The sequence below is a fragment of the Hemiscyllium ocellatum genome, chromosome 1, assembly GCF_020745735.1.
Source record: "Hemiscyllium ocellatum isolate sHemOce1 chromosome 1, sHemOce1.pat.X.cur, whole genome shotgun sequence".
NCBI classification, from domain to species: domain Eukaryota; kingdom Metazoa; phylum Chordata; class Chondrichthyes; order Orectolobiformes; family Hemiscylliidae; genus Hemiscyllium; species Hemiscyllium ocellatum.
In genome coordinates this window covers 119,791,797-119,805,221 of record NC_083401.1, presented here as the reverse complement: position 1 = coordinate 119,805,221, position 13,425 = coordinate 119,791,797, and the positions used below count along the sequence as shown (strand labels likewise).

The 13,425-nt window shown below is 42.5% G+C and overlaps 1 protein-coding gene across 1 annotated transcript in view; it reads left to right on the top strand.

Annotated features, from left to right (window-relative positions):
• The first annotated feature begins 2,352 nt into the window (after nucleotides 1-2,352).
• slit2 (slit homolog 2 (Drosophila)) overlaps nucleotides 2,353-13,425 on the top strand; it is a 462,208-nt gene continuing 451,135 nt past the window's right edge. Inside the window, exons 1-3 of the mRNA XM_060825295.1 lie at nucleotides 2,353-3,269; nucleotides 5,222-5,293; nucleotides 6,451-6,522. Of these exons, the coding sequence (XP_060681278.1) occupies nucleotides 3,085-3,269; nucleotides 5,222-5,293; nucleotides 6,451-6,522 (329 nt within the window). The 5' untranslated portion in view covers nucleotides 2,353-3,084. The remainder of the gene's footprint in view (nucleotides 3,270-5,221; nucleotides 5,294-6,450; nucleotides 6,523-13,425) is intronic.

Sequence of the window (13,425 nt, the reverse complement as noted above, 5' to 3'; positions counted from 1 at the left end):
TATGTTTGAAGCACTGGGATGGTCCGATAACTGAACGGACCCCTACTGTACTTTGGTAGAATGACCTTAGAACGTATTCTTTCCCCACTGCGATTTGGTGGCAGCTGCCTTAAACTTTAATGAATTACGTAGCCCTGGACCTTGGAATGTGCCAGTCTGCAACACTCAGTTGAGATCAACTCCTTGTTCTAGGAGACCATCAAGTTTTAGGCAGACCAAAGACATCTTTTATTGAGTTGATGGTTCTCCAGGTGAATTTTGGGTGCACTACTCACTCTCCATCGTGGATAAAAATCTGGTCGCCAGGCATGAATACTCTCTCTGTTGTTGTATGTAGCGCAGGAGGAACCTGCGCCATTGCAGTCACCCCAAGCCATCTTCCACTTCAGTCTAAGATGGACTGTGTCTGCAGGGACACCATGTATAAAGCTCTGGCTAGCAGGGGATGGAGTGTACCCAATGCCACCCTCGTCTGATGGCCACATTTGTGTGTGGCTGCATCAAGCTGTGCATAGACCCTTGGTATGGAACCACCAAGTGTCACTAATATAAAGGTTCTATCTAATCCCAGGTGCTGCAAAGGATGGAACTGGCCTTGGCACTGTGGAATGCTCCAAGCAATTAGACTGATCCTTATCAGCTGTCCATCATGGAGAAATTTGCAAAGACAAACACTTTTGACCACAAGTCCTTCAGGAAGTGGTCAGCAATAGCTTCCTCAAGACCCTGCAGGAAAAGGAGAGCGTGCATCCTGACAGGTTCTTCCCTGAGCAGACTGTCAAAGTCATTTAGCAGAATGCCTCATCATCAGAACTCTCCAACAAACCCCAAGATATTGCTTGGCTGATGGTGAGATCCTTCTGAGATCCTTCATGTCCACCCAGACCTTGTGCGCCACCACACGCTGCCCTCAAAGCAGCTGTGGGGTGTGGGGTGGGGGGGGGGGGGTTGGGGGGGATGGTTAGACACTGTCACAGACCTCTTTCTGGAATGTGCCTTTGCAAAGGAAGTCTGAAGAAAGATACATTGATTGTTGTTGCAGTTCATCCTGAGCAACTCTGTGGCACAGGGCTCTGTGATGCACGGTACTGTGCTCTATGGTCTGTTCACCAGGACACACACTGAGACCAACACCAACTGAGCCTGGAGCACCATCAACTCAGTGAAAGATGCTCTTTGGTCTGCCCTAAAGAATGCAGGTTCTTTCTTGTTATTTCAAAAATGCGCTTTATTCATTAAAAAAATTCTTTATGTATGTACATAAGTCACAACACAGTTCAGTTTGGTACATATCAAGGAAACAAACAAACATTAGAAATTGACTCGATATAAAGACATCTCTTATTTGAACCAGACAATATTTACATGCATTTGAGACATTGGGAGGGTCTGATAACTGAACAGATCCTTATTTAACTTCAGCAGGATAACCTCAGACAGTGGCCTTTTCCCACTGCCCCTTGGTGGCAGCTGCCCCACATTTTTGTGCATTCCACAGCACTTAGTCCTGGAACTTGTAATGTGCCAGTCTGGAGCACTCAGTCGAGATCAACTCCTTGTTCTGGAAGGCCAACAAGTTTCAGGCAGAGCAAAGAGCATCTTTCACCGAGCTGATAGTCCTGCAGGTTCACTCCCTGCATGTATACAATTTATGTGGGAGGCGAGGTATCTCTCGCCAAACACCTCGTGTTTGGTGGTGCACCTTACATGATAGTCCAATTTATTTTTGTTCTTGCTAAACATCAGGTGGCTGGGGTGGGGAGGGACTGTGTTTGCCTGTTCCAACACAGTTGGGAAAGATGGAATGATTCAGCAGAGACACAGACAGGAACAAAACAGCGGAGGGCTACCTGAATGGTGGAGGCTACTGGTGCCAAGCAGCACTAGCCCACACCGGGGACTCTGCTCTTCATTCATTCCATTGTTGGCCGCGGCGCGTCTGCGCCGTATGCTAATGAGGCTGGCGGCGGGGTCCAATAGGAGGTGCGGGGCGGGGCTAGCAGCCCGGCTACATTAGCGCTACATGAGAGTGTTGCGGCGCTGGGAGAGAGAGAGAGAGAGGCCGGCGGGGGAGAGCCTGAGTGATCCTGAGCAGCTCTGAGAGGGACACACACACATACACACACTGCAACAGCCCCGGGGCTCCTCTGCACGCTCCCTCTGTCAGCAACCCCAGGCTGGCCGGTTACCCCTCCGAAACTGACGCCAGCAGCAAGAGGCGCCTGGAGTGCAACAATGCAAACAGTTCTTTCACAGTGCATCCACCTTCAGGTGTCTGAGGCAAAATAAGAGATTTTGGGGGGAAGGGGCGGGGAGGGGGGGCAGTTGTCTTTTTGTCGAGGTGGGGGGTGGAGGAGCTGGTAAAAGAAGGAGCCTGGCCTCAGTCGGTTTCCTGGAGGGAGGTGGAAAGAAAAAGAACTCCTTGTTTGTTTACTTGGGATCTGGACTTTAAGGAGGGACAGAGAAGGCAGGTTGTCAAAAGACTTGCAGCAATTACACGCACATTAGCAGCCAGTGCTTCTGGTGTGCCTCTGAATGAGGACGAGCTTCTCCACCCCCACCCCCCCGGACCTCAGTGAATCTCCTGACTGTCAGTGACAGCCTGATGGATGCTTGAAAGGAAATCAATATCTAGCGTTGTACGCGGCGCCGTCTGTTGAATCATCTGGGGCTGTTGTGGTCGAGCGATCCGAAGCTATTCGGTGACATTGGCTGAGAATTCGGAGCCTCGCCTGAAGGTGCTGGGGATACAGAAGGCGCTGTCGATTGACGGTGTTATTGTGTGTGTGTGTGTTGTGTGAATTTGCAAGCGACTGTGGGGAAGAGACAGACCGCTCGCTTTTGCACACACACACACAGGAACAAACCCAGGCGTTGGTACAAAGTTGGGAGAGAGAGAGCGAACCGGTCGCACCAGCAAGGCGGATTGGAAACGAGCAACTTGTCTTTTTTTTTGTTTAAGGCTTTCCACGCTTTTTTTTTGTACCGTTTAAAAGTTTGCCTCCACCGTTACTCCCCCCCCCCCCCCCCCCGCCCAAACCCACTTCCACTCACACACAACAACAAAAAAATATAGAAGCCACGATGAACGCGTTTGGATTCTGCAGGATTTCCTCCTGGTTTCTCCTTGTGGTTGGGACGAGCACTTGGATGGAAGTTACCGGTCAAGTTTGCCCGAGTCACTGTACCTGCGCCGGGCCGGCGGTGGATTGTCACGGACTGGGACTGCGCTCTGTCCCCAAAAGCATCCCTAGGAACACCGAGAGACTGTGAGTACAAACTCGGGGCGGGAGTTAGCCCTGCCCTTCAGTTCGTTTTTTTTCTCCCCCATATAGATCGCTAGTAAGCTTTCCTTAAGCAAAAAAAATCTCTCTAATATTCTGTGTTCTCCCCGTGACTGAAAGAACCCGTAGACAGAGCCCCCAATTCCTCGGCCCAGTGTTAGAATGTGATACAGGAACTCTCTCCATCTCACTGCGTGCGGCTCGCTTCTATTCCAGGAGGCTAGAGCAAGGGAGCGGTTTTGCTCCTGGAAGCAATCCGGTTTTCTAAAAAAAACAACAAATCTGTGTGTTGGATCTTAGCTGAAGCAGAGCTTTATCTTGCATGTGGTTAGAGTGCTGTCATTGAAAGGTGATGGGGTTGGTAGAGCTGAGCGCCAGAAGGGGTTCCTGGTGAGAGAGCGGCTCTGTGTGGGGCAGATCAGGTATACAGGAGAGTTGTGAAATAAGGTCCGATCCACCCGAACTGCATACATCTCACTTGCTGACCGTCACGGTCTGTAGAGCAAGACATCCATTAGGAAAGATTCAGATCATTTCCTATCGTTTTGCCCTTTCAGATATCTGCACTGTTCAGCCACAGCGTTATCAGATTAATTCAAGGGCTCTGCGAGAGAATATTCCCGTATCGCGGCCACTTGGAATCTGAACTTCCTTAGGGGTCGTGCGATTGTCCCTTGGACATTTGAACATGTCTCGATATATCATGCAATCTTATTTCAGAAAGGCAAAACAGAACGCGCGACACAGCAGTTCCTAAAATGAAATATGTTGTCGCGGTTAGAGAAGGAAGCGTGGCGCTCAGACTCATACTCCTGATCCAAGGGCTTCCCCTCCCCCTTTCATTACGGAGATTCTTTCGCTTGGAATATTAACTGAAATAGCGCAGTTCGTTGTCTGCAAGTGCACCAAGTCTTGGAGTAGGTCTGAAAGAATTGGGCCCTTATTGAGCGTAGTTGGCGAGTTTATAAGTGGTCTCAGATGCTCGCTGAGATTGGATTTCAAGAGCTCCCCGTGCTGTCAAAAGTCTACATTTGCACACAGCAGATAGAGACGCACACCTTTCAATCAAAACGCATTTTTGTTTTGAACTCCTGCATGACAGTAGAAGTTTCCTGCATTTCCTGTGCTATATGTTTCACTTCAAAAAGGAACAGCGATATGAACTAGTCCCAAGGTAAACGTTTCATTTTCATATTGATTTCCCTCTCGGAATCGCACAAATTGCCGCAAAAGGCGACTTCCACATCTTGTATGGTGGACAGCGCGAACAGTTCAACACCTTCCCTTCCTCTCCTTCTGGGGAGATTCTCAATCGGCTTCTTGGTGGATAGCTGTCAACTGGTAATAATTAAAAAGTAATAATACACATAGTTTACAACTTCAGTCATCTGTGAACATTCTTCCTCACTCCCCTCCCCCCCAAAAAAATTAATCTTGCTGCATTTAGATCCATTCCAAACACATTTCTTCGACAGTTTCTGTGGCTTCTACTTCCACACTGTCCCTCGCCACCAATTTACTGAAGCAACTATTGACCTCAGGGTGTGAAGTTTACAGCTAAAGACACAGGCTGGTAAAAGAAAAGGCCAGTTTCTCTGTTTTTCTGCAACTGGTTTCAATATTCTCAGCCCATCCATTATTTACTGACTGCCACTTTTAATTTTGTTGGTAGAAACATGGCAGGGAATGCCTTGCTGGAGAGTCTTTTAATTCTGAAACCTTCACCTCTTCAGGGCATGTGAACAGGGAGACATTGGTGGTGGACACTGTACTCATAAATATTTCCGATTGAGGTGAAAATGTGATGAGCGTTGAAATGAAATATCGATAATGGGCTGTAAATGCAGCAAGTTGGGTATGCTTAAGGAAAGGATAATGAGTCGATGTTCGTGCCTCCCCCTGCTTCGTTGTGAAATCCTGTTTTTTCCCCCTTTCAGGGATTTGAATGGGAACAATATCACAAGAATCACCAAATCAGCATTCTCGGGATTGAGACATATGCGAGTTCTGTAAGTCCAATATTCCTGTCGCAAAGTCTAGCAATACAGCTTTGCTACTATTTACTTGCAGTTTGTGTCATTTGAAAAAAAATACAGTTTGATATTTAGTTATGCTTTGCTGTACTTCTGAGTAAAATGTAAAAATAAAGTGTTGTTCAAATTAACACAAGGCAGAGACAGCAATGAGTATATGCTCTAAGTCTCAACCATTACACACTTAATGTACCTCCCTCACCCAGTTATTGGCATTGAAAAATTCTGCAGAAAACTGCAATTAATTTTAGAAGTCAGAAACTGAAGTGCTGGACATAACTGCAATGATGCCATTGGATATTTTATCCAATACCTATCTAATGCTCAAGTTGCTTGCTATTTTGACAATATAATAGTAGTGTGACAGTGCACACTCTACTGAGCCTGTCTTTAAAATCTTTGCTCCACTTATTCATTGTGAATGGACACTAGTATTCACCAGTTTCAGAAAACTGACACAAGCAAATACTATTCAATGAGTATCCACAGGAACACAACCAGTGTCAAATACTTTGAATGTAAAAAATCGCAAAGGTTGGCATAAGATTTTGGCACAGATAATTAAAATCAATATTTAACCCTAACCCTATTGCAACTTTTAAATATATATTTCTGTATTTGAATGTGCAGACATTGCTAATTGCTCCAAATGAAAGATATTAACAGTAGAAAATAATGCTCACAATTTATACTCTAATGTGCTGGTTGACTTATCATTGTGTACACATACTGAACATGAACACTGCTCACTCAGTCTGCCGTTTGTTTTGCTACTATAACTTAAAGCTACTCTGTTATTGATAAATGTGTTTTTTTTCACACATCTTTTCCATTGCATTTGGCCTAGAAACCAAACTCAAAGCCCCATTTCAAGTGCCTTCCTCCTCCCTCCACCACCCATACTTATTTTCTGTGCTGCACATGTTGCTGGATGGGTTTCAGGTGTCAGTATCAGGGAGAGCAAATTGGATGTGAGATCTCAAATGTACGTACGATATGCTGTGAATAAAGACAAGCCAACCCACGGTCTGCTGTTAATGTTTGAAATGTAGTTATTTGAGGTGTTAATGGCTGCCTGCTTGTTCGTTACATTAAGATGCCATGGCTTCAATTTTCTGTCATCTGCTTCACAGACAGCTCATGGAAAACCAAATAACCACCATTGAGAGGGGAGCCTTTCAGGATCTGAAGGAGCTGGAAAGACTGTAAGTATTGTCAGTAGCTGAATCTAACAAGGCGACTTCCCAGGAAGCGAAGAATTTAAATTTGGTCATTAGTATTGCCTAGCCAGAAGAAATCAAATGCAGGAAGTGAACAGAACATAACTTCTCACTTTGTAATCTCCTGCTTTTTCTTGCTTCAGCTTGCCACTTATTTTGTTCCTGAATTCCTTTTGTATCTGTTACCATGTTTCATGATTTAGAGTAAGTTTAGTCTAACAAAAAGTCCTAATAATATTCTGTTCCAATAGCTTTGCAAATTTAATTGTTTGGTTATTCCTCAGTAGATTGTTTGAAATTAGGTATTTACATACCAGTTTACTTATGAAACTTTTAGTTTCAATGGATATCATGCACATGAGTGAAGTGCAAATTTGCAGAAAATCAACACTCATTTATGTACCTGGAACATCTAACTTGATGGCTATCCTTTCAGATGCCTAAACCCTATGCTGTGGAATTTCTTTCCTCAAACCCTCTGTCTCCTTTAAGATGCTCTCTAAAAGCTGTGACTTTGGCCAAGCTTTTGGTTACTTTTATAATATCCTATAGCTTAATATTAATATGCCACAGGCTACATAAATGTAAACTGTGAAGGGAAAAATACAGACTGATGCAATGCTTCATACTTAGAAACTTTGTTTGAAAATAAACATGACATCTTGGGCAGAATCTTTTTGCAGCAGCAAGTGTCCTAATGGTGAGACTGGAAGTGAGCAGGACATGCTGATGGAGGCTGAATGACTAGTCATGCACAATTATACTTGTAACCAGGCAGTCAGAGGGGCATGGTCAGTTGTATGGTGCTGGTGGATAAGATGTTTCCAACCTTGCCATTACCTCATGAAGATCGGGATGTCATATTAAAATCACACCCAGAAAAGCATTCATTCTGTACAAGCCAAGAACATCACTCTTCCTATTTGGGAGGAGGTGTTCAAACTTGAACTGCTGATCACCTCCCTCGATACCACACTTGAACCTTTGGAGATGTTATCATGCTGGACCCTCCCTCAGTCACCTTTGACCATCCCTTCAGCATCCTTCTTCATTCTTCCATCACCCTAGCCCAGCCTTGAATGACCCTTGAGCCAATATCCTTTCTCAGCTATCAAGGTGTCTCCTTGCCACATAGAGCTGGTCTCACTCACTGGACTGGACCCACAGGCATATTAGACCTTTGAACTATCATTTCCTACTCTGTTTTATTGCCTTAGACCTGTTCTCTGTTACGTTTGACTCACACATCTCACCATTGAGAGTTGCTGTCAATCACACTTGCTCTCTTTTTCATCGTGTCTGAGTTGCCTGTGACAGAGATTGACCATGGTGCTTCCTCCCTTTGTTCCCTAAGTCTTCTTCTTAGGCCACCAGAAGATGTTCTCCCTCCTTTATATGGCCATTTCCTTACTTTCATTTTCATTTGCCTGTTGAGTTCAATGCAACAGCTCAGGCTTGTCTCTGATAATCCAGTAAAGTTCATCATAGAAGAAAAGCAGTTCCTGCTGACTCTAAATCCATCAAGGGGGCTACCTCATTTGCTGCATGCCACCTTTACACAGATGAGCGTCCAAAGGCATATGTTTCTCATTCACTGCTAACTTAATTGCAAAGGCACAATTACATTTGCTGACCATCTGTTTTAATAAAAATGTGTGACGTGCTAACACGTTCAAAAAGGTTCCTCCTGCTTGCTGTTGAGAACCACAATCGGCCAACAATCCACTGACAATTTACTTCTCAATTTTTATCCCACCATAGGGAAGCAGACTCTTTAGCTCCTGTCTTGTTTCTTGCATCTGTAAGCTTCACTAGATTCCAGCTCTTGTCATGCTCATACCTAAACATTTAACTTATCAAGCTAAAACTGCAAAACTGGTGCACGAAACCATGGCATAGGAGGAACCTGCAACTTCACTGCATGTATGAATCTGTATATAAAACATGTAAATTCATATGTGAGATGAGGGCATCACTGACCAGTTATTGTTCATCCCTTACTGCCCAGAGGGCAGTTAAGAGTCAAACAGATTGCTTTGGGTCTGGAGTCACTTGTAGTCCAGACCAGGTAAGGATGGCAGTTTCCCTTCCCTAACCTCTTAATTCCAGGCTTTTATTGGATTCAAATTTCACCACCTGCTGTGGCAGGATTCAAACCTGGGCCTCCAGAACATTCCTTGGGTCTTGAGATTAATAGTCCACGATAATACCATTAGGTTATCATCTCCCCTATCAGCTGGCTCCTGGTGTTTTTCTGATGTGAAAGATTCAGGTTTGGAGTGAGTGCATTGTCACATTTACTGACCTGACATTGCTAACATTAAGAAGTTATGATTGATTTTCAAACTTTTTATTCATCCATCAATGCAAAAGTGAAACTTGAACCATTATGCAATATTAAGCTTAAGATGGATTGACTCTAATGGTATTTCTTAGGGAGAGCCTTGTACTTTGTATGTGGAGATCATTGTGGCATCTACCTCTGCTGTCACTTTTTCTTATTTTGCATTTCTGTTGCTTTCTAATTTTCTTTTACTTTGCGCAAAGTCAGAGGAATCTTGGGATTGAAATTGAGACCAAAACAGGCAGCAGACAGAAATCTGTGGTAGGGAACAAATGACAGAGCTTGAAGTGGGTAAAGATTGCTCCAAAACTGAGATGTGATGAAAAAAGAAATGTGTTTTACGCCATAACTTAATGCCAATCTCAGAAATGTAGGAAACCTGAGTATGTCGTTTATCTTATTAACAGCAGTGAAGGGAAGGACCAGATAGCTTGCTTTTTAATACTACTAATTGAGGTTATTTTAATATAATAGGCATTGCTAGTGTTTATCTAAACCACTGGAAGATGCAGAATTGAATTAGCATTTTATGCCAAAAGGCTGGCATTGTAATGTCAGCCTGGACTGAGTTCTAAACCGAGGCATGAACCTGCAATTAGTTGACTCAGAAGCAATAGTGCTACCAACTAAGTCAAATTAATTACGTTGCTGACAAAGACATGAGTTGTTCATGTTGATGTTTAGGAGATTGAAGTTGGCAACAATGTAGAACGGTATAGGTGGATGTGGCATTGTTAATCTGGAGGAGAATTTGCCTGATGCATGTGCTCAGGAGGAGAGAGATCACTAAGATTGAAAGGTGAAGTAGAAACCTTTACTTTTACATTTATCATTTAATGAATTTGTCGTGTATAAATTATGTGTGAATTATTATTTTTAAATGTCAAGAACAAGGGTCATTTGTAGCAATTGACAGTAGTTTTAGATTATTTTCCCAGTGATGCATTTGGAATGTTCCCCAAGTAATAATTAAATAATGAGCAGACGTTATATTGATTATAATGATGTTCATTAAGAAATGTATATTAACCAGGACAATATTTGCTCACAGCAAATATACATTCTACACTTATATATTATAACAGACACAGAGGGAAGAAAAAGCTATCTCTTAATCTCTCACCCAAAACTCATCTGGGAACTTGAGGTATGATGGAAGTTGTTATTTCGGAGTTCATTGTTCTTCCAGTGAAGTTATGACATAGATCAGGTAGAACCTCCACAGAAATTAGCAGAGAGCATTTTTATTAATATAAATTATAGCTGTCACCAGTGAAAGTAGATCCATTGTGTATCCAGTTTACATAATGCATTTCCAAAGCTGTGCATCTGCTGATTATCTAACAGCAGGTGGCTGCTCACTAACATTAGCCTTATTGAGGGACTATTCTTTTCCCTTCAGAAAAACTGCTGCACCAGTTCAGTACAAATGAATTACAAAAGTAAACTGCAGCAACATTCAGTTAAAAATAAATACCAAGTTGTCAGTGCCAATAAAAAATACTATATTTGCTGGTAGATTAACTGTAGAATGAAATGATACTATTACCTGAATTTTATTCTGTATGACCAGCGGTTAACAAATGACAATCGGTCTGGCAGAATCTATGCAGAGAGAAATAGACTTAACATTCCAAGTCAAATGTGACTGCTCTTCAAAACCTCTTTCTGTGCTCTGAAGAAAAGTCATATTTGATTCAAAATATTAACTCTTATTTCCTCTTCACAGTTGCTGCGAGACCTGCATTATTTCCAGCATTTTCTTCTTCTTTAATTTCAGATTTCTAGCAACTGCAATATTTTGTATTTATATAAACGTTACCTACATTGCTGTCTGGGTGATTTCCTCGTTGCAAGCATTGTTATTGGTTACTAAAGAACATTAAATCACTGGATAATCAACACAACTGTTGTATAAGTATATTAGAATGAAGCCTTAAAAACAAAGAATTAGTTTTATTCCTCCCTCAGACTAATTATATTGCTGACGAACCCAGCAACTGTACTAATTATATTTAATGTTGTGGTCTATAGCTTCTGTTTATTGCTATTCAGAGGCTGTAGGGAATGAAGTCTGACATAATACTTTCTGTTCAAAACCATCACTGAACCTTGATCCACAATATTGATGCAAACAAATTCAGTACAGATCAGGTTTGATGTATGCATATTCTTGCCAGAAAGGACGGGCATTCATTCATACCACCTCAGGGAACTCTATCATGCTAATTGACTCTCCTGAACCAGAACCCACCATCCCTTGTGAGTGTGCTGAATATTAGTCTAGAATATAACTGCATCTGGTAGGGGTAGTGTTTTCAAGTAGTGTTCTACGCAGCTAGCTCCACATTGGCTGCCTTAACTGTTGACAGTGATCTATAGCTGGCAGGACTGAAGTGAAACGTGGGGGATTGAGTAGACTTTCAACTACAGAACATGATTCAGCACAGAGCCTGTCTACCTCCAGGCAGTCACAGCTATCATTCCCAGAGCACATATTTCATATTTGTTCAGAATAAGCTGTGGAAATTCCCATTGTTAGTGGCTGTCAAGTCAACCTGACTTGAAAAGGTTGTTATCTGACAAGCAATTTATCTCTTAAGTGCCTCTGCAATCTTCAAGAAGATTCTCTTGAAGTTTATATTAATTTGTAATGAGTTTTTATCATATTACTTCACCTTCACTTCAGGAAGGAATTGAATTGTAATTTCTGGGAGATGTCTTAAACATCTCCTGGCATACTGTTTGTTTTTAGTGGTTGCTTCTCAGTAACTATTGTTCTCCTGAGCAGTCTAGGTATAACTTAAAAGAGATGCTCCCACAAATTCTTTCAGTAACAGCTTCAGTGATCTTGACCGGGACATTAAAGTGAGGCAGAGTCGGGGGTTAGATGCTTCACCACAGGAGAGAAGGAACTTCAGCAAGCATATCAACTCTCATTAGCAATTGGTTCAGCTAGTTTGGGGAGATTCACTATTTATTTTAGAGTCCCTGCCAATTGTTCCAGCTGCATACTATCTTCTGTTTCTGTCTGGGGAAAGAGGGAGGAGAAAATGAACTATGGATAGTTTACTTATGTTGTTTCCTTCTCCCGTCACATTGAATAATGATTAGTAAACTGGCTCACCTTACCTGAGATTGGTGTTGACACCAGTCTGGCACCATGCTCATTTCTGTACTCTCAGCTAGAGGACTACATTTTCATATAGGTAAAAGATGGCATAAGAAAAGATGGTATCATTCGAATGTGAATTAAAAATTTTAAACACACAGAACAAAGGGAAAAAAGTAAAAGTGGGTGAATAAAGTAACAACATTATGATTTCCTTATCAATGAATTGCCACCTTGATGTTGTGGAGAAGCTTGTGCATCCTGATGATACCTTGAGCAAGGCTGGGTTCTCCTTGATTTCCAATGGGGTAACCTGTGACATCAATAACAGGAGAAGTGCCAGACAAAGTGCAGTCCAAAGTGTCCTCAGCAGCAGCATATGCAAAGCAAAACAGCATCACCCCAGCTGTGAAGGCTATAGTGGCAAATATGACCCTGAGAAGAAAGTGAGGACTGCAGATGTTGGAGTCAGAGTTGAGAGTGTGGTGCTGGGAAAGCACAAGTCAGGCAGCATCCGAGGAGCAGGAGAATCGATGTTTTGGGGATAAGCCCTTAATCAAGAATGAATCCGAACCTGTCAAAGTCCTGTGGACAATGACTGTACCCCAAAGTACTCATCTGGACACCAGTTCAGTTTGCCAAATCAGAATGAAGAAGTAGCGTTAGACTATCCTGTTTCTGCTCAGATAGCAATGGGTAAATGAGGCTCTGAACTGCAATTGGAAGGTGATGATTTTGTCTGTGTGGAAAAAGAAATTAAACCCCTTTGTCTCCCTACGACCTTGTGAATTACTTGGTATTATTAAACGCCAGTCTGGATGCAGTTGGTCTTTTACATGCTGATAATGTTGGCCATGTATTTTTTAACAAAGTATTTGCTTTTCTTCAATATTTCCCTCTAAAATTTATCCTCACCTTCCCTGCTGGACTCAGCTGGCAGATTGTGCTGTGGGTTTCTTTGTGGCAGTAGCAGAACTTGGAACCCCTAATAAGTAATTATATTTCATGTGAGGATAGTTACCACTGATAGACTGTTTGTTCATTGTTCTTTGGCATTAGCGCCATCCTTGCCCTGACCATACTGTCTGTCTACATAACATACATTTAACAGCAAACATTTAACATATAAAGGATGGAAACTCTAGCTGACTGAATGTGAGTATGTCCTGAATTTTAATAATAATCTGTGACCAATGGAGAAAGGCTCTCCAGGGACTTGAAGAACAGTTTCCTTCGCATCATATTCCTTATAACACAAGGAATTATTACAACTACCTTGTAATAGAGTGCACTTTTCTCCATATTCCAATGTAAACTCTCAATCCTAATGATTCCTCAAGTGTGGGAACACCGTACTTTTAATCAAGTAAATGTTGGGAGGCTGTTTCATCCCAAAGATTATCTGAAATTAGTGGGTGCAGTTCCAAATAAA